At 41.1% G+C, this 22,360-nt stretch overlaps 1 protein-coding gene across 2 annotated transcripts in view; it reads left to right on the forward strand.

Moving 5' to 3' along the window:
* Nucleotides 1-2,860: 2,860 nt before the first annotated feature.
* The window catches only part of LOC126460849 (ubiquitin-protein ligase E3B), a 297,274-nt gene continuing 277,774 nt past the window's right edge, over nucleotides 2,861-22,360 (forward strand). For both annotated transcript variants that reach the window (XM_050095948.1, XM_050095949.1), the window contains exons 1-2: nucleotides 2,861-3,287; nucleotides 3,455-3,592. In XM_050095948.1, coding sequence (XP_049951905.1) covers nucleotides 3,127-3,287; nucleotides 3,455-3,592 — 299 coding nt within the window. In that variant the 5' untranslated portion in view covers nucleotides 2,861-3,126. The remainder of the gene's footprint in view (nucleotides 3,288-3,454; nucleotides 3,593-22,360) is intronic.

The raw sequence follows: 22,360 nt of genomic DNA on the forward strand, positions 1-22,360 counted from the left end.
ATCATTGAATCGATATACATCTCCAAAGTACTACCAACTGTTGACGATCTTTGTATGACCAGTGAACAGATAACAACAGAGCGTGATGAAAAAAATGTAAACTACACTCAACGAGTTAAAATTTCATAGAGTGGCTGAGATACTAGTTACAGCGCTCCTAGCGGCAACCAACACTAACTCGGCCGCCATGTTCTCCTTAGTCAAAACATTAGGAAAGCATTACTGTTGTTTGTGTTGGAAGTGTGTCAGCTGTTGTGATATTACTGCAATATTTAACTTTTCTAGTTGACTTTTTTGTTACAAAATATAAGGTCAACATGCTTGCAGTGTGTTCAGCGTTCAACTGCACAAATCGCAGCGATAAAACAACAAATATTTCATATTATAAGTAAGTATATTAGTACCGAAATACAACACACGTTTTTTAATGTTTTTTAAAGAGTCATTTGCATTGGAACTGTAATTATGCTTAAGACAAATGCAGGAAAGTAATTTATTTATCGTTGATTACAGATTTCCTTTAAAAGATAAGGAAATTACAAAAAGATGGGTTATAAATATGAAGCGAGAAAACTGGTTTCCTACTACAGCCAGTTACCTCTGTTCAGCTCATTTTGAAGAGAAATATATGTACCACACAAATGTCCAGAGGCGCCTTTTGTCAAAAGCAGTACCTACTATCTTTAACTTTCCATCACATTTACAAAAGCAAGATAAAGTATTACGACCACAACCCAGAAAGCGATCTTTCGACAATTTGCAAGATAGTGCTGTTACAGTGACATCATCAGCACAAAGTAAGTCAATAATTTAATTTTACTCGGTGTTCTTATTACTTTGAATTACATACTTTCTATTATAATCTTATGGTGTAACTCTGTTTTAAACTTATGATGTAACTGCATTCTTTCAGTGCCTGTCGGACCCACATCTGTTTCTGCTGACCACAATTACTGTCTACCAAGCCCTAAGAAGTTGAAAACACAATATAACAGAGTACAAGCAGAGAATGTGTGACTAAAGAAGCGGACAAAGCAAATGAAGCAACTCAGTGTACGACACAAAAGAAGAATAGTGCAGTTACAGACTTTAGTTGCTGGTTTGAGAAGAAGGCTATGTAGTTCAGTTTCTGATATGTTAAACAGTGAACATGTAGTTGGTTTGTTGAAGGAGCTATTGGAACTTCAGTGCATTGCTAAAGTATGCCATTATTCTCAGCAAATAAGGAAATTTGCCCTGACCCTACACATTTATTCTGCCAAGGCATACAGCTACTTACGAAAATTTGTGAAATTACCCCACCCAAGAACGCTTCGCCGTTGGGCAATGTCTGTGGGTGGCCATCCAGGTTTTACTGAGGAGGGTTTCACTAAAATTGCCTCTGAAGTTGAGAATAGCACAACCCAAATTTTTGCAACATTGATGTTTGATGAGATGGCTATTAAGAAGGACCTTGTTTGGGATGGGGAAAAAATAAGAGGCTGTGTATAGTGAGACAGGTGACAAACAAAATTAACTGTACTGACTGCTTAGAAGGTATTTTTGCTTGTATTGAGGGTAAAAGAACTGGATTGATTGCAGTGAAAGATGTGAAAACCAGTTTAATCAATCCAGCTAATGATGTTGTTAAACTTTGTAATGTTGCTGAGAAGGTTTTCAGAAATAATGACATAATCCTGAAATGTCAGAAAAACGTTTTGTTGAGGTTCCAGACAGAAGTGTTGCAATTGGTGAGAGGCTCCTTATTTATAAACAATGAACATCTTTTTACAGAAACTGAATTTGGTGAAGAAACCCATTATGTTGAACTGATAAAACTGCTGCTCAAACATTTTTTTGTATGTCGAATAAATCACTTATGCAAATCAAAATCATCTGAGCAGAGAGGTAAAGTTGTGAGACAACTATACACGAAGCTTATTTTATTTAAAGGTCAGTGAAAAGACCGAAAAAATACGAATGTCAGTTAAAACATTGTAAACATTAAATGTAAATAAATTATTTTACTTTTCTTGTAGATTATTATTATTACTGAATTACTATGCTTGTGTTAACTACTTGTAACACATATTTCAAACAATATTCTCGTTCACAGTGTACTGGTTTTTGAGGCTTTGACTGTTTACTTTGAAACAGCGACAAAAATATCGCATTTCTGCGCCCGTTACTGTTTCTAATAGTTAACCACAGCGTGTTTAGGAGTTTCACCGTAATATTCTGGTGGTACCTGCTCTAATTGCATTAATTTATGGGCAACAAGTAACGTTGGACAGACTTATTTGAGTTGTCTTGTAGTGTTGTCTACATCGAAAAGTTTACGCATATTTCGACAAAAACATCCCTTTTTGCTGTCAGTGTACACTGAAATCACTGCTGTCTATTGCTTGTTTTAGAAAAAATAAAGCTAGCAGGGGCTATTTCAAGTAAGTCAAACGCAGTTACAAGGGGGCGGGACACAGCAGACGAATGCCTTGACTAAAGAAAACATGGCGGACCTATAGCCACTCTATGAAATTTTAACTCGTTGACTACGCTACTGTAATTTTCATGTGTCAAAATGGTGATCCAGACTGCAGATTCCATCTCATACTCTGATTCAAAAATTTTATTAATCAAAAAATGTTGATTGTAGCTATTAACAATTTTCGCGGTTGAATCCCTGTTTTTTTATGAGATAAATTTAGTGAGTGTTGTAATAGCCTTATTTTATGCAAATATGTATAAAAAGTCTGTGGATAGTCCACAAAGAAATTTTGGTGTATCATTTTGCTGATGGATGGCTGTTCCAACATTCTTTTGTCACAAGGAGTTTCATTCAAAGATGTTTTACTAAGTAGTGTGTTGTACTAAAGCAATGTTTGTTTTGCCTCGTAGGGGTAGTGTATTGTGTCAAATGTTTTGCGATTAAATTTGTGAATGTTTGCTAATTTCGTATTAGTATGATGACTGTCAGTAGTAGATGCGGAATTCGAAGGCTCACGAAATGTCGATGATAATTTCTTGGGATGTCTTTTAGTGATACGTGAGTTTGAGAAGAATGCGTTATTTTGAAAGAGTTTTTGCCGTGACTTATGACAAGAACTAATTTGAGCGCGAACCTAAACCTGATAATCAGGATCACTGACAATGTTTAATAAAAGCGAATCTTCTAAATGTAGTTTTTTGGAACAAACGAAAGCGGCTCGTGAAGAACGAGCACAAGAAAAGAAAAGGGAAGCTGCTGCTATTCTATTGCAGTCGCACGTGAGAGGATGGCTTACAAGAATACGATTTACGAAAAAAATTCTGTAAGTGCACATGATAACTATGTTGCGATAGTATTCATATAGTTAGATATCCGGAGTTAGAGTAGAAATGTTACGTTGCTATAATCGTTCCAATATATGACTAGAGATGTCTTTTATGCGATATACATGCTGCCTATAGATGAAAACTGATGTGCATTTTGCTCTAGGGATGACTTTGACGTGCTGTTGCCTCCAGAGGGATGCGCAGAACTGCGGCCATCAGTACAAGTGTATCAGAATGCATCCAGGTTTTTGTTTGTATGGAAAAAAGAACGAGATAAAGAACGCTTTGAAATGTTATGTAGGTAAGGATTATCCACAAAAATCTAAAAGGAAATTTCCCCTCTGGAAATAAAGCTATGAAGAGAATCATGCTGCCTTTGATATTACATTTTCTTTCCGGTAGTGCTAATCGGTTAGCAAATTCCTCAGTCGGGACTGAATGAGGTAGCATTACAATTACTGGTAGGCTTCTCTTGTTCTTAAAGCCTTATATCTTTAGCAATTAAAGTGTAGTAGTCAATGGACCATGTCATTCAGACTTTTCTTAATGTTTTTTTAATGTCACAATGCAACACGGTGAGCTGTCAAAATCAGACCACAAAAGAAGCATAGTGACTCAGAAGTGTAGACAGTGACTTGATCATGATATCTTGTGGGTAATGCATTGTGTAGAGGTTTATAAAATTGTTGATGAGTGGTTTAAATCTTCTTTAACTGTATTGCTTGAACACTTTGAGTCCTGGCTTACCCATAAATAAAAGAAGGTGCTACTGAATACAGCAATAGGGACTATGGAGTGGAAGCATGTTGAAGTGAAGTATATTTTGTTAGCAAGAGAAACCTGTGTGTAACTTATAGCACAAACTGTTAGTCATCAAGAGCTAAAATTCTGTATCATAAGTAGGCTAATGTAGATCATCTAGTGTGTAATTAACATAATAAAACCCTTGGGGAATACAGGGAAAACAGTTTGGAACCTGATTAGGGAATTAAAACAATAAATCTATCATAACAGTGGGTGTGACAGTCCTTAGATTTGAACTGGATTAGAAGTTAAAATCCAGTCCATTGACAAAGGAAGACTAACTGAGTGTATATATCAGAATGGGTTTTTACACACAAATCCTTAGAAACGTTTTAAGTATGACTGCATTAATATGATATTAGATCTTCTGTGTACAAGGTAACATACAAAATACATATTTCTAAATCTGTCAGAGGCTTCTGACACAGTGAATCATAAAATATTGCCTATAGAAATTGAAGAAATTTGTATCAGAGGACTTGTAAACAGGTGGATTGCATTATTCCTAGCCAGTCTCATACAGAAAGTTGGTATGATGTATGCAGAGAAGCAGATCAGTTCAGAAGAAATTCTACTTGGAAGTGAAACTGTCAAACAAGCTGTGCTTCAGGGCTAAGTAATGGGATCTCTGTTGTTCTTCCTGCACACTGACTACTTCAGCCTGAATACAGAGGCTCACAGAACCGTTATATTAGCAAGTGACACAACTGTAACCCTCAAAGGGGACAGTACAGCAGAAGCACAGAAAGCTATGAATTTGGTTAATTTGAACAACTTGGCACTGTGCTATAAACGGTAGGCTAACTATTAGCACTATATTGAAAGACTGTTTCCGTGAACTTCCACACCACACTAAACAAACAACCAATAGAAACTAGCATTAAATTCAAATATCTGGGCCTGTGGTAACATGATGATCTCAGATGGATCAGATATGTTGATTAGGTAAATTCTGAAATGAATACGGACACTTTATCTTGATAATGTTGCAAGCATATTCTGGTCAGAAAACAGTAAAATGTGTGTATTATGTTTATAGATATCCTCACCTATGATTAGTGTGATATTCTGAGGTAATCTTCCAACTGCCTTTGGCACTTTTAGGATTCAGAATAGAATCATGAGTGTCACTGATTGAAGCAAAACTAGCAATGTTTGGAAACCTGTTTTCAGAAGCTGAAGATCCCAACACTGCCTTCTTGTAGCTGTAAAAGTCTTTAAAAAGAACATAGTGACAGTTGAATACAGAATAAGGAAAAACATTGAAATTCACAAACATTGTGTCAGAATATAGTGTGTATTGAAGACAACACAAATTTTGGAAAACCATGAAATCTTATTTGCTGTGTCACTGTTTTTACTTTATAAAAGAATACCTAGAATAGTGCCATGCTGGTTATGATTAATTGCGAACCAAAGAATCTTAGTTTTTCGTTCATTCAAGTCACAGAATTGAGCCACCCGTTGTCATAAAGGAGAATGACTCCTTCAGTAATCACTGTGCACCATTTGTTTTGGATTCCCCTTTGAAGTTTCATAAGTGTCTCACAAAAAAAAAAAATGATATCACAGTATTCTCACACATTACCCTCGTGAAATATGTTGTTAAAAATCCTTTACGCCCCCTAAAAAATTAAGCACAATTTTGCAATTTGATGGTGTCTGTACGAATATTTTTTCAGTTTATTGGGAGAGTGAGTGTTCATCCACTATTTGGACTGTTCCTTAGTTTCATAGGTCATATAGTATGATATCACAGTATTCTCACACATTACCCTCGTGAAATATGTTGTTAAAAATCCTTTACGCCCCCTAAAAAATTAAGCACAATTTTGCAATTTGATGGTGTCTGTACGAATATTTTTTCAGTTTATTGGGAGAGTGAGTGTTCATCCACTATTTGGACTGTTCCTTAGTTTCATAGGTCATATAGTACACCCTTGCCATATTCTGCTCAGAAATTGCTTTCCCTCTTGATGGCATTGCTGAAGTGTCTCGAGGCCGAACCCCTTCTTTCAGTTTTGTGAAAATTGATAAGACAGTTTGGGGGCTACTATACACAAAATTTATGATAACCTAACTTCCACATGAGAACGCCGAAGAGGCTTGTCCTCGATATCTGAGAACGTGTCCAGAAAGTTCGAAAATTGCGAACTGGTGTCTGAGGTAGACAGTTTCATCAACATCTTGCACAAGTTTATCAGCCACATCTGAAATTCTTTCTCAGTCACTTTCATTGTGTACATAAATGTTACCTGCCTCAAATTTTCTGCACCACTCGTTCACAGCACCATCACACCTAACCGCATCCCACCCACATAAAGGACACAATCGATGTCGAATCTCAGTGCGCGCAGGGAGTGAGTGACGTGATGTACCTCACACCTGAGGAGATGCAGCAATGGCGTCCGTTTCAGTCAGTTGCTGCTCTGACTACTCGCTGACAAATGGAAAGAGAGCTGACTGATGCATCATGACTTTCAAAGTCTCCTTTAACAACTGCACAAGTGCCATGAAGGACAAGCACTTGTTTATTCTTAGTAGCCAGTCGGGGTTGATTTGTGAATAGCCCCCATATGGAAATATGGAAGTGTCCGATCCCGCCCGTCTGCTTTGACTGATGACATCACAAATGTGGCGGAAACGACCATAAACCACAATTCCAATATGGTGCATATAAAGTCGTTACGTACACATTATGACGACAAAAATACATCGAAAAACGCGCGCGCGCACACACACACACACACACACACACACACACACACACGTTCCACAAAAAGCCTAATGACACTAACGGGACAAGTGCAGGAAATAGGGGGTTTTTGGGTGTGGACAACCTAAATATAAACAAATTTAGACACCCACCCCCATACAAAACCATGCAAAATGACAGAAAAAAAACCGACATCACAAAACTCCCCAAATACCACTAGACACAATATCATCTGGAATCGGACACTTCCCTTGACCTATATAGCTCAACAGCAGCTCCCAATCCCATAAATTAGGACCTAACACTTCCCTTGACCTATATAGCTCAAAAACATCTCCCGATACCAGTACCAACATTCACAGCCACACATTGGGATCGAACACTTCCCTTGACCTGTTATCCTTATGACATCTCCACATACAGCTGTCCCTGGTCCGAGACGCCGAAACTTTAAGTAAGCCTCATTTCTTCACCACATACTGAACACTTAATGACTTCATCCAAAAATCCGAATAGTTCAAGAAATTTCGTTAGAGACAACGCACTGTCCCCCATCATAGCCGACAACTGAAAACTACCAAAGACATAAAAAAGCAATTTACCAAAATTGCCACACTCGCAAACTAAACCAAAAACATCACCTAACACACCACCAGAGAGCACCACCGATCACATCAAAACGCCACTCTCACAAACTAAATTCCCCGCCGTCGTGACGTCACACACAACAGCCTTACGTCACGGGTCAAAGCCGACGGGTGGGATCGGACATCTGTAACACACTGTGTAATGCCAGATCAAAATGAGTAAATAAATAAATGTACACATGTAACTAATTGAGAATTCCAGATCCCAGTCATGAAATTGATTATGGAATAAAAAATTATAAAACTGTCATTGTAGGTTGAGGCTGTTTTATTTATTGTTATTTATAAAACAACTGTGTTCTCACCAATCCACTGCAATGGACAGTCAAGACATATAATTTCCATGTTGACTTCTTGTTTTGAATTCTTTGTACTGTGCAAGAAATTCACAACCTCTTTGCGGTTGTACGAGTAGACTGCGGTAAGGGGGTGTGTCGTGGAGAGGGTGAGAGGAGAAGGGGGAAGGGGAGGGAGGATCAGGGAAGTCTGGCCGACAGCAGGTTTACAAGACAGCAGTGCGACACACTGTACCCAACACCAGTGTTTTCTTGTAGTGCATGCTGCTGACAACTTGGAGGAATGCATTAGGAGCGAGTGACAGAATAGAGGAAGCGGAGTGTGTGGGGAAGAGTAAGAAGGTGCAGGGTGAGGGAAGTTTACGGTCCTGGAGTTGCGGGTTGGTGGAAATTGAGGCCACGAGGATTACGGGAGCTGCTGTTGGCCACACTTAACCTGTGCAGCTGCCTCAGTTTATTAGTACATGCTGTGATTCATTCCACATCCCTGAAATTTCTCCTACAATATAGTTTGAATTCATCATGTTGAATGAATACACACAGTTTGTTGTGATGTTTGCAGTTTGGCACCAGGGAAAGAGTAACAACAGAAAATGCAATTTATTATTTTATATGTGAGATACTGTACTTAAATTAATTTGTATGCATAACAATTGTGAAACAGTGTTGGCTGCTGCTCACCACATAGAGGCGGCACTGAGTGGCAGGCAGGAGCATTTAGAAGTTGACAGAGTGATTGCACAAGTCCATCCTCAGGTGGCGCAGAGAGAGAGAGAGTGTGTGTGTGTGTGTGTGTGTGTGTGTGTGTGTGTGTGTGTGTGTGTGTGTGTATATATATATATATATATATATATATATATATCTCTAAAAGAAAGATGATGAAACTTACCAAACAAAAGCGCTGGCAGGTCAATAGACACACAAACAAACACAAACATACACACAAAATTCTAGCTTTCGCAACCAATGGTTGCCTCGTCAGGAAAGAGGGAAGGAGAAGGAAAGACAAAAGGATATGGGTTTTAAGGGAGAGGGTAAGGAGTCATTCCAATCCCGGGAGCGGAAAGACTTACCTTAGGGGGAAAAAAGGACAGGTATACACTCGCACACACACACATATCCATCCACACATACACAGACACAAGCAGACATTTGTAAAGGCAAAGAGTTTGGGCAGAGATGTCAGTCGGGGCAGATGTACCAAAGATGAAGTTGAAAGACAGGTGAGGTATGAGCGGCGGCAAATTGAAATTAGCGGAGATTGAGGCCTGGCGGATAGCGAGAAGAAAGGATATGCTGAAGGGCAAGTTCCCATCTCCGGAGTTCTGACAGGTTGGTGTTAGTGGGAAGTATCCAGATAACCCGGACGGTGTAACACTGTGCCAAGATGTGCTGGCCGTGCACCAAGGCATGTTTAGCCACAGGGTGATCCTCATTACCAACAAACACTGTCTGCCTGTGTCCATTCACGCGAATGGACAGTTTGTTGCTGGTCATTCCCACATAGAACGCTTCACAGTGTAGGCAGGTCAGTTGGTAAATCACGTGGGTGCTTTCACACGTGGCTCTGCCTTTGATCGTGTACACCTTCCGGGTTACAGGACTGGAATAGGTGGTGGTGGGAGGGTGCATGGGACAGGTTTTACACCGGGGGCGGTTACAGGGGTAGGAGCCAGAGGGTAGGGAAGGTGGTTTGGGGATTTCATAGGGATGAACTAAGAGGTTGCGAAGGTTAGGTGGACGGCGGAAAGACACTCTTGGTGGAGTGGGGAGGATTTCATGAAGGATGGATCTCATTTCAGGGCAGGATTTGAGGAAGTCGTATCCCTGCTGGAGAGCCACATTCAGAATCTGATCCAGTCCCGGAAAGTATCCCGTCACAAGTGGGGCACTTTTGGGGTTCTTCTGTGGAAGGTTCCGGGTTTGAGGAGATGAGGATGTGGCTCTGGTTATTTGCTTCTGTACCAGGTCGGGAGGGTAGTTACGGGATGCAAAAGCTGTTTTCAGGTTGTTGGTGTAATGGTTCAAGGATTCCGGACTGGAGCAGATTTGTTTGCCACGAAGACCAAGGCTGTAGGGAAGGGACCGTTTGATGTGGAATGGGTGGCAGCTGTCATAATGGAGGTACTGTTGCTTGTTGGTGGGTTTAATGTGGACGGACGTGTGAAGCTGGCCATTGGACAGGTGGAGGTCAACGTCAAGGAAAGTGGCATGGGATTTGGAGTAGGACCAGGTGAATCTGATGGAACCAAAGGAGTTAAGGTTGGAGAGGAAATTCTGGAGTTCTTCTTCACTGTGAGTCCAGATCACGAAAATGTCATCAATAAATCTGTACCAAACTTCGGGTTGGCAGGCCTGGGTAACCAGGAAGGCTTCCTCTAAGCGACCCATGAATAGGTTGGCATACGAGGGGGCCATCCTGGTACCCATGGCTGTTCCCTTTAATTGTTGGTATGTCTGGCCTTCAAAAGTGAAGAAGTTGTGGGTCAGGATGAAGCTGGCTAAGGTAATGAGGAAAGAGGTTTTAGGTAGGGCGGCAGGTGATCGGCGTGAAAGGAAGTGCTCCATCGCAGCGAGGCCCTGGACATGCGGAATATTTGTGTATAAGGAAGTGGCATCAATGGTTACAAGGATGGTTTCCGGGGGTAACAGACTGGGTAGGGATTCCAGGCGTTTGAGAAAGTGGTTGGTGTCTTTGATGAAGGATGGGAGACTGATATATTTTTCCCACGTGGAATGTTTCCCTCTAAAATATATATATATATATATATATATATATATATATATATATATATATATATATATATATATATATAAAAAAATAATGGAAGGAAACATTCCACATGGGAAAAATTATATATAAAAACAAAGATGAGGTGACTTACCGAACAAAAGCGCTGGCAGGTCGATAGACACCCAAACAAACACAAACATACACACAAAATTCAAGCTTTCGCAACAAACTGTTGCCTCATCAGGAAAGAGGGAAGGAGAGGGGAAGGCGAAAGGAAGTGGGTTTTAAGGGAGAGGGTAAGGAGTCATTCCAATCCCGGGAGCGGAAAGACTTACCTTAGGGGGAAAAAAGGACAGGTATACACTCGCACACACGCACATATCCATCCACACATACAGACACAAGCAGACATATTTAAATATGTCTGCTTGTGTCTGTATGTGTGGATGGATATGTGCGTGTGTGCGAGTGTATACCTGTCCTTTTTTCCCCCTAGGGTAAGTCTTTCCGCTCCCGGGATTGGAATGACTCCTTACCCTCTCCCTTAAAACCTACTTCCTTTCGTCTTCCCCTCTCCTTCCCTCTTTCCTGATGAGGCAACAGTTTGTTGCGAAAGCTTGAATTTTAAACTTGGGCCATACTGCTTCTTTATCTAATTTGCTGAACATATAAATCTCTTTCTTTGCTCAAGTGGTTGAGTTGCCCATGATTATGTATACAACTATAAGTTAAATACTTTGTAATATTTCCCAACTATGCACAACAGATTGATGCAGTAAGGATACCTAGTTTATTTATTTTTTATCATGAGCCCAACTACTATTTTCAACTATTATTTGTACGGCACTTGTCTTCAGTTTCAAAATTGTGTCTGTGTTTTTGCCTTCAATACCCAGAAAGGGATCCCACAGCTAAGAATTGAGTGTACATAAGAATATTATGTCCAAGACAATTGCTCTTAGTGATAATGGAACTCTTAACAGCAAAACATTATTTTTTGCCATATCTTTTTGTGTGTTCATTCCACGTTAATTGACAGTCAAGATTAATCCCTAAAAATTTTGTGCTTGTTGCACATACTATAAATTTAATCATTTATGCTTTATGTGACAGCCCTCTTTAAACATCCTTGAGGATTTCGTATGCTGTGACTAATAGGAGTACTTGTGTTTTATCAGTGACTGTGATATTACTGTGATCAGTAAAGAGAACTTTTTCTCTGTGTCTTATTCTGTCTGAAAAGTCACTGATAGATACACAAGAACAGAATTAGACCCAGTACACTACCCTGTTTATACATTTCTTGTATAAAAGTTGTTGTGCTGAAAATGTAATATCAGTACGTATGTGAACTATCTCTACCATTTGCACACTATTTACCAGCTAAGGCTCAAACCCCTCATTTACTGTCACTCTTAACCCTAGTGTTTTTAGTTTGTTAAATAATATTTTATGGTCAGCACTCTGAAAAGCCTTGGACAAGTCTAAGAATATGCAAGTAGTCCAGTCAGTCTTGCCAGGAGCTTCAAGTGTCACTTTTTCAATCTCTGTAATGGCTGATATTGACTATGAAGCTATTGCTGTCAGACCATGTATCTTGGATCCCAGGCATTGCTATAAATATCAGCACTACAGCCACACCTGTGAATCTTGTTAAAATGCACCCAAATGCGTCACCTGTGGCAGGGACACTTGTGAGGGTGTGTCCAACTGCTTCCCTTCACTGTACCAACTGCAAGGATAATCATGCTGCTTCCTCCAGTGACTGTCCAATATACCTCAATGAGAGAGCTGTTAAGGAGATTCAGGTGAAGGAAAAGGTACCTACTCACACATCTCGGAAAATGTAAGCTAGCCACAAACTTTGTACAGCACTCTCTGGCAGTTATAGTACAGTTTTCGCTGCACCCTGACCTATGAAGGCCATGGATACGCGTACTTGAGACTTCCAGTTTAGTGCTATGGTTGTGAAATTGTCCAGCTCCAAGGTCACACGTCTTCGCCTGCTATGGGTGCACCATACCAATGAACCTTCACCTGTGCCAACGAAATCGTGTGCATCGCAAAGAAATGCGCGGAAATCCAAAACAGACTATTCCTGCGATGACTTTCTGTGCACATCTAGCCAGTCAACATCTGGGTCTGCACCTAACGAATGCCAAGATTCTAATCAGTCAAACAAAGGCAAATGATCTTCCCTCTCTCCACCTCGTCGTCCTTCTTCAATGGTGTCCCCACGCAATACCCTCACCTGGCCAAGCTCCATTTCATTGGGATGCACTGCCAACAGCCAGTCTGCTGGACAACTGAAGGTGAATACTGACGCCTCTGTCTGACTAATGGATCAGGATTCTTCAGCCACTGTATCTGGTCATTGCGCATGTTCGAATTCTGGCACTTAGCAGCCACCTTGGTGACTGCCCCTTTATTGGCCCCATCTCCTGTTTATCATCAGATATGGTTTTGTCCAGTGGAACATTTGCGGCACCCAATAAGGCTGAATATCAGCTCCTCTTGTGATAATAGAGTCCAGATCTTTTCTGACTCCAGAAAACAAAATTATGTTCTCACAATTGCTTTCATCTCCTGCCACTCCACTTCAGTCTGTGTTGACCTGCCCCCTGAGGCTGGGACTGTGGCTCACGGATGAGTCATGTAGTTCATTTTAGACAATGTCTATAGTTGCATCATTACCTTGCACACCCAACTTCAAGCTGTTGCTGTCCATCTTTCCCTTCCTGGTTTCACCTTCCCTCTTTGCAATGTGTATTCACTCTCATCTTCTGCTGTCACCAGGGCAGACATTTTGCAATTTATTGCCCAATTTCCTCCTCCCTTTTTGCTGCTCAGTGACTTCAATGCCCACCAACTTCTTCGGGGCTCTCCACACCCCTGTCTGTGAGGCTCTCTCCTAGTAGATATCTTCAACCAGCTCAATTTCATTCTTTTGAACAGTTCATTCAGATTCCACACACTCCTTTTCCATCTTGGACCTTTCGATCTGTACTGCTCCTCTTGCTCGTTGTCTCGAGTGGTCCGTTCTCTCTGACACACACTCGAGTGATCATTTCTCCTGTGTCATCTGTTTGCTAACACCTATCCCATCTGTGTGTCCAACCAACTGCAGCTTTCCACAGCTGACTGGCCGCTCTATTCCTCACTGACCACTTTCGATGAACACCATTTCCCCTTAGTGATGACTGGGTAGAATATCTTACAGTTGCTATCCTTACTGCCACAGAATGTACCATACCTCACACTCCCTCCTCGCCGTGACGTGCCCCCACCCCCTGGTGGATGGAGGCATGTCGTGATGCAATCTGGGCACGGAGACGAGCTCTCCACATTTTTTAACGCCATCTCACAATGATGAACTGTATCCATTATAGACAGCTACGTGTGCAGTGTTGACGCATTTTCAGGGATACCAAGAAAGATATTTGGCTTGACCTCCTTGATATCTACAATATCTTGGGTCAATATTTTGCAGACATTTTGATTTTCACCCACTACCATCCTGCCTTCCTCCCTCTGAAATGTATGGCAAAGGCAAGGACGATATCTTTCTCCTCCCAGAATCGTGAATGCTACGATACTGCTTTAACGTGCACACTATTAGTACTGGTCATCCGCTCCAGGACTGAACAGAATTCGTATTCTTATGTTGCAACACTAATCTCCTGGAGGCCTACACTTTCTCTTCCTTACATGTAACAACATTTGGACAGATGGCACATTTCTCAGTTAATTGCATGAGGCTATTGTCATTCCCATATCTAAGCCTCATAAGGACAAACACCTTTCTTCCGGCTAGCGCCAAATCTCCCTCACCAATAGCATCTGCAAGGTGACAGAATGTACGATTAATGGTCGACTGGTGTGGTGGCTCAGATCTTGGAATCTCCTTACTAATGCCCAATGTGGATTCCATGGGCACCAATCTACAGCTGGTCATCTCACCACCTTGTCAACTCATATAATGATCAACTTTTTGTGGGACTGCCAAACTGTGGCCATGTTTTTTGATTTGGAGAAGGCGTATGACACTTACTGGAGGGCGGCTATCCTTCATATCGTTTGTGAGTGGCGCTTCCGGGGTCGCCTGCCCCTTTTTATCCAGAAATTTTTAAAAGACTGTGTTTTTAAGGTACATGCGGGCTCAGCTGTGTTGGACACTTTTATTCAAAAGATGGGGTGCCTCAGAGTCTTGTGCTCAGTGTTGTCGATGCCGTAGCCATTAACCCTATTATGGAACGTCTCTCACCGGGTATCTCAAGCTCTCTTTTTGTTGATGACTTTGTGATCTATTGCAGCTCTCAACAAATCTGTCTACTTTAGTGGTGTCTTCAGCAATGTTGTGATCATCTTTACTCGTGGAGCAACAACAGTGGCTTCTGCTTTTCCCCTGACAAGAATGTGTGCATGAACTTCTGGTGGCACTGGGAGTTTCTTCCCCCATCCCTACGTCTCGGCCCATTGCTTTTTCCATTCGTTGACCCAGTGAAATTCTTGGGAATCGTGTTTGATAGGAAACTGTGGTGGTCTTCCCTTGTCTCTTACCTGGCAGTTCGTCGTACTCGCTCCCTCAATGTTCTGCGTGTTTTATGCGGTATCTCATGGGGAGGGGACTGGACCATCCTCCTCCATTTATATTGGTCCCTTGTCCATTCAAAACTGAATTATGGATATATCATATATTCATCTGCACTTCTGTCTATCTTTAATCATCTTAACACCATCCATAATTTTAGGATATGTGTAGCCACTGGTGCCTTCTGTGTTAGTTCTGTTAAGAGTCTTTATGCTGAGGCTGCTGAATTACTGTTGTCCTACCAGCAGGATGTTATCCTCAATCGTTACACGAGTTGTCTGTCTTCTATGTCTGGCGCCCCATCCTATGCTGTCGTTTTTGACAATTTCCTTCATCACCAGTATGGGCTGTGGGCTTCTTCTACATTGCCTCTCGGAGTTTGCTTTTGTTTGCTTCTTCGACAGCTATGCTTCGTGCTCCTTGCCACATTCCCCATGGGTACGAGCTCTTCACTGCTCTGGCTTCGTGCCGAGGTAGGTGTTCTTTTCGGATTCCTTTCACTTCCTAAGAGCACTACTCCTGGCCCAGTGTATTGCAGCGAGTTTCTCGCACTTCCCACGTGGTTTGGGGACTGTCTAAGACTGACCGCAGTGTCAGGTGTGCCTTTGTACTTGGGGCTGATCCTTTTCAATATCGACTTCTCGGCCAGTTCACAGTGTTTACCTCAGAGTGCTGTGCCCTTTGTCAGGCCTCCCAGTATATCCAGCAACATGGGCTTCCAAATTGTATAATCTCAGGTCTTTCATGACCTGTACTCGGTCCATGCTTTAGTACAACTGATCCAAGAATGTCTCCACTCACTTACTGTGGGGGGAGCCAGCGTGGTGTTCATTTTGGCGTGCCAGGTAATGAGGCTGCTGATGCTGATGCTGCTGCTGCAAAGACTGCAGCTCTCCTCCCTCGGCCCTCTAGTCACTCTGTTCCCTCGGACAATCGTCGTATTGCCGTCTGTTAACAAGTACTATCACTTTGGAGTACACAATGGTTTTCTCTCCAGGGAAACAAACCTCTGGGACATTAAACCTCTCCCAACAGCTCGGTCGACTTTCATCGGCCCTCGTAGCTTGAGGAGGTAAGGAGTTCCAGCTGCTATAGGACACTGTACTTTTAGTCACTGCATTTTATTAAGTGGTGACCTTGCCCCACTCTGTGCCTACTGCTCTCGACCATTGACGGGCACCAGTATCTGATCCAGTTCCCATTTTTTAACTGTTTACGTTTGCCATCTACTTTGTCAGACGTTTTAGCATACAACACATGTTGTGTCGATGGCATCTTACTTTTTATTTGCCACAGCGACACGGCAAAGCAAATTTGATCCTCCCCCCCCCCCCCCCCCCCCTTCCCCCCCACAGGGACCTTCACCATCTCGACAGTGTTTTGATAAATTTTGCTTAGGGGCATCCTTGTCCTATGCTGCTCCTCTTTTAAAGTTGCTCGATTGGGTTTTTGCCTTTTCTGCTTCAGATTTTTATTTAGTACTCACTTTTTCGTACATTACGATACGTGCACTTATGAACTTAGCAGTTTTGCACACTAAAGCAGCGTCCGGCTGACCAACCGACCCTTACGTCATACCACTACCGTGTACTCCAGACCTGTCGCAGCCATCAAAGGCAGGACCACAATGTTTAACAATTTTGCTGCAACCACGGCAGCTGACAAGTTGTCCATCCAAATAAATGGCCAGCGCCAAACTGTATCTGAGAACCAGCTTTTTTGAATTATGCAGGTGAGGAAAACTCTCCCTGCTACACTTGCTTCATTATCACAATGCCCTGGCCTTGACCGTCCCTAATCCCTGTCCTCCACATGCATCTGTCCCCTTCCCTACTCCCAATCCAACCTCACTCACACCTACTGCCCCCCCCCCCCTCCCCCATCCTACTTAGCCCACTTTCATAGCTCTTTCCCTTTCACTGGTTCTCTCCTCTTCCATTTTTACAATGCAGCAAGGCCTCCCGATTCTTCAGCCCCACTGTCCACACTTGCCAAGATTAGTACTGTATATGTTTCATTTCTGTTACTTGTAAATGTTTTTAGTGTGTTAATAATTGATTATAAAGGTAGAATACCAATATCTAGGACCGTCTTACCAGATTATGTCATCCCCAAAAAACTTCCGCAATTAATTGGACAAACATGGCCCAGGTCGTCTCTTTAAGAAGGTTGTATACGTCACAAGCAGTTGTGATTTGCTGAGATTCAGGGCTTCTGAGTAATGCAAAATTAGAGAGGGTCAAACGAGTGGACACGTACAAGTGGAACGAAGAATGAGAGATTGGTATTCTTTCTGTGTCAGGAGAATAAGAAGAAATGAGAACTAAGAACTGAGGGACGTGATACCAAAGAGTGAAAGGCAGGTGGCTGAGCTCACTCCAGGATGCCATCTGTGGTTTCCTGCACTAAAAAAGTTGCCCCGACTAATTCCACCTGTCACACTCACATTGCCTTTGCTGATTTTCATCAGTCATTTTGGGCTCTTGACAATTTGACGTGCAAATGATTATTAGCTAAACAAACATTAGATGGATCTTTAATATTCAAAGACTCCGTGACAACCAAAACTTTGACATTTTAACCCTCAATTCCTTTACCACCTTCAAAAATATTCAGATCCTCGACATTTGATTTCCAGCACTGCTGCTTTCAGATGCAGCAGGCTGGCCATTATGTAGGGTCAGTTGTACAGAGGAACTTCTCAATCAGCTCATCACTCGTAACATGTGATCTTAAACTTTTAGCCAAAACCAAATCCTTGACACAATACATCATAGGATGTCCTTATTTGTGTCTTTTTTCCCATGGTTTTCAGCTTCCTTATTTAACATATTACATATATCCAATTCTAACATTAGGTGATCATTCTTCCTTCCCTGTTTCCCCTATGTGGCAATTCATTAAGTTTATTCTGTAACTTAGTAACCTCTGTGTAATATTTTTACTGCAGTATGTTCTAGAGGTCCTCCCAATCTGTGTCATCTTCTTGGATGGACTAGATTCAGGGTGGTACCCTGATGTCAGTACATTTTCTGTGTGCAGCACAAGTACAACAGACTCCCGATTATCTATGTATAGTTTGGCAATATTTGAAAAAGACAAAAATTGAGCTTGAAATATTCTTTTATAATAAGAATGAATATTTTCGTTTAGAATGCATTGTTGGTTGTATGATTTGTCTTATTGTTGGAAGATGATGTAGGCCCCAATCCAGCCATTGGACATCTCTGAAATAGGAAGGTAGAAGATGAGTTACTGGCAAAAGTAAAGCTGTGAGGGCAGGTTGTGAGTTGTGCTCGGAAATCTCAGCCGGTAGAGCACTTACACATCAAAGGCAAAGCTACCAGGTTCGATTCCCAGTCTATCACACAATTTTAACCTACTAGGAAATATTTTTCCATTGTTTTACATTTCACCTCCTGGTAAATGTGAGCATGCTACCCTTGTACATGGCAGTTTCCTGTCTGTGTGCTTGCTTAGCCATTTCCCCATGAGCTAAAGGTCAATAATTTCCAACTCACTTAAAACTGACAATAAAAGAAAATGATTTAGGTTTTCCTCTGGAGCAGTACCCTTCAGAATCCTTGACCTGTGTAAAAAATGAAAGTGTGCTGTTAAATATCACTATGAGGACTGTGTAGGTGATAACATACGATTGACAATGGCTGTAAACCTGTATCACATCTCTTGTTGTTGCTGAAGTTGTAGATGGTTTGTATGTGCTAGGGAGATGAGAAACAAATAGAAACAGGTTATTCTAATGGTGTAAAAGAAATTAGAAATTGCAGATAAGTTAGAAAAGTGCTAACCTGCAGCAAAACTTCCTCAGGATTATACAATATGCATACAAACAGTGAGAGACGAAAATAAAAATAAAGAAAAGCTGTTGAATTTTGCAACCAAAGTTTACGACCGAGCTAGACTGTACCAGTGTAAGTGAAGGAGTATATAGAGGGTCTATACAAGGGCGATGTACTTGAGGGCAATATTATGGAAATGGAAGAGGAGATATGATACTGCGTGAAGAGAGTTTGACAGAGCTCTGAAAGACCTAAGTTGAAACAAGGCCCCGGGAGTAGACAACATTCCATTAGAACTACTGACAGCTTTGGGAGAGCCAGTCCTGACAAAACTCTACCATATGGTGAACAAAATGTATGAGACAGGCGAAATACCCTCAGACTTCAAGAAGAATATAATACTTGCAATCTCAAAGAAAGCAGGTTTTGACAGATGCGAAAATTACCGAACTATCAGTTTAATAAGTCACAGATGCAAAATACTAACACGAATTCTTTACAGACAAATGGAAAAACTGGTAGAAGCCGACCTTGGGGAAGATCAGTTTGGATTCTGTAGAAACATTGGAACACGTGAGGCAATACTGACCCTACGACTTATCTTAGAAACTAGATTAAGGAAAGACAAACCTAGAGAAAGCTTTTGACAATGTTGACTGGAATACTCTCTTTCAAATTCTGAAGGTGGCAGGGGTAAAATACAGGGAGCGAAAGGCTATTTACAATTTGTACAGAAACCAAATTGCCATTATAAGAGTTGAGGGACATGAAAGGGAAGCAGTGGTTGGGAAGGGAGTGAGACAGGGATGTACCCTCTCCCCGATGTTATTCAATGTGTATATTGAACAAGCAGTAAAGGAAACAAAAGAAAAATTCGGAGTAGGTATTAAAATCCATGGAGAAGAAATAAAAACTTTGAGGTTCACCGATGACATTGTAATTCTGTCAGAGACAGCAACGGACTTGGAAGAGCAGTTGAACGGAATGGACAGTGTCTTGAAAGGAGGATATAAGATGAACATCAACAAAAGCAAAATGAGGATAATGGAATGTAGTCGAGTTAACTTGGATGATGCTGAGGGAATTAGATTAGGAAATGAGATACTTAAAGTAGTAAAGAAGTTTTGCTATTTGGGGAGCAAAATAACTGATGATGGTCGAAGTAGAGAGGATATAAAATGTAGACTGGCAATGGCAACAAAAGCGTCTCTGAAGAAGAAAAATTTGTTAACATCGAGTATAGATTTAAATGTCAGGAAGTCGTTTCTGAAAGTATTTGTATGGAGTGTAGCCATGTGTGGAAGTGAAACATAGACGATAAATAGTTTAATCAAGAAGAGAATAGAAGCTTTCGAAATGTGGTGATACAGAAGAATGCTGAAGATTAGATGGGTAGATCACATAACTAATGAGGAGGTATTGAATAGAACTAGTGAGAAGAGAAATTTGTGGCACACTTTGACTAGAAGAAGAGATCGGTTGGTAGGACATGTTCTGAGGCATCAAGGGATCACAAATTTAGTATTGGAGGGCAGTGTGGAGGGTAAAAATCGTAGAGGGAGACCAAGAGATGAATACAGTAAGCAGATTCAGAAGGATGTAGGGTGCAGTAGGTACCGGGAGATGAAGAAGCTTGCACAGGATAGAGTAGCATGGAGAGCTGCATCAAACCAGTCTCAGGACTGAAGACCACAAAAACAGAGTCTAAAGAACTAAGTGAAAATAATTTTATGCTGCTATCCCATGTTCAACTGAATGTCGTGAGGAAAAAGTAAAAAGTCACAAAGTTTAAAGTGCTGCTAGTTTTTTGAAGCAGTGTAAAGTATTATATGACTACACAATTCAACTTCCATATATTTTTCTCAATAATGTTGTAAAGTGTTAAATGTAATTTGTGCCCAGAGTGAATGGTGCGTTTTCATACTGTGATCTAAAAATTAATATCATTGCACATGGGGATGTTTATGCTAGAAACTACAGTTCGTTGAAGAAAGACTTTTATAGTGGAGTAAGGAATTCTCGTAGTTTTCAGTTTATGTCCTTTATGTGAAAAATAATTTGATGATGCTTACTGTTTATGAAATAGCTGTTGTCTTACTTGTTTAACATGTTTATGTACATTGTGTATTCATCTAAGGAGCGACTCCTTATATTTATAAGCGTCTTAAAAACTACTCATTTCTTCTTCTACTTCTCCTTACATTGAACAGAACAGTTTTCTCCCTGAGCAGGTTTACAACACTGATGGAACTATACTGTGCCAGAAGGACTCCCCTACTCGAACTTGAGCTTCCCAGACTGAAATACGTGCTAATTTTGGATTAAGTGTGTTTCTCAGTTATTAATGCTTCTTGGACCTGTTGTAATGTAGGTTATTAGGAGCATGCTGCTTATAAATTTAAGAATTGGGAAGTATTTTCTGAAAGTAGCATTGTGTAAATGTGAAACACAAGAGGGAGTGTGAGAGGGAAACCAGTGCTCGACTGCGGTAAGCAGGATCAAACGGTAAATGGATGCCGGTCGCAGTAGCTACGCAGAGTCAAAGAAAAATCACGGGATAGACTATGGTGCAGTGCCGGTTTTCAGACTGGTTTCATTTCATCTGAAACCTGCAAGTGACAGCTGCATGCTTTTCCCCATTGCCTTAAAATAAAGATTGTGCTGCAGTGTTTTTTTGTGGATACAATTTAATTTATTGTTATTATATCTTTCAGTCTCAGGTACCACGAACTGGCTCTGGCGTACTACCAGTTATAATCATTGTCATGATCAAGTTAATAGAATACCTTACACAGTTATTTTTCAACGTGAGAAGCCTCTCGGAGTCTCTTCAGTTGGCAATTTAGTACATAACATATTAAAATAATACCTGTTTGTCTGACCTAAGACTGAAATATTTAATAAAACACTTCACTCTGTACACCTCAGGCAGTGTGCACAATATATGGTAGTTAACTTGGCCTAACTGTCCACTGGGATTAACTGACAGGCTGTACCTCCCCAGCCTCAAGGTGTTCGATCCCATATATTACAGCTTGTTGGAAATTTTCTCTGCTGTATAAAGATCTTTTCTAGACTTTTTTATGCATTATGATCTTTATCATTGTGCATCCATACTGCTCATAGCCAATCCCCCCCCTCCCCACCTCTCCCCTTTCCAGTCTCTTTCTATGTCTTTGAATCTGACTGATTACACGTCCCATTACACTTCCACTCCATCTTGTTCTCTGATGCATTCATTTATTTGCCTGTCTCTCCCAGTTGTTTCCAAGCTGCACCTATCTATTGCTTATTGAGTGGCTCTAAGGTTTTGAATGGCTTTTATATTATAAGATCACACATTGCTTGCATGAGACAAATCTGATAATACAGATTGATTGAGGATCAATACTTCATTAACTTTTGTGAGAAAGTCAGTCAGCCTGTATGTATGTGTGTGTGTGTGTGTGTGTGTGTGTGTGTGTGTGTGTGTGTGTGTGTG

Source organism: Schistocerca serialis, chromosome 1 (assembly GCF_023864345.2).
Source record: "Schistocerca serialis cubense isolate TAMUIC-IGC-003099 chromosome 1, iqSchSeri2.2, whole genome shotgun sequence".
NCBI lineage: Eukaryota > Metazoa > Arthropoda > Insecta > Orthoptera > Acrididae > Schistocerca > Schistocerca serialis.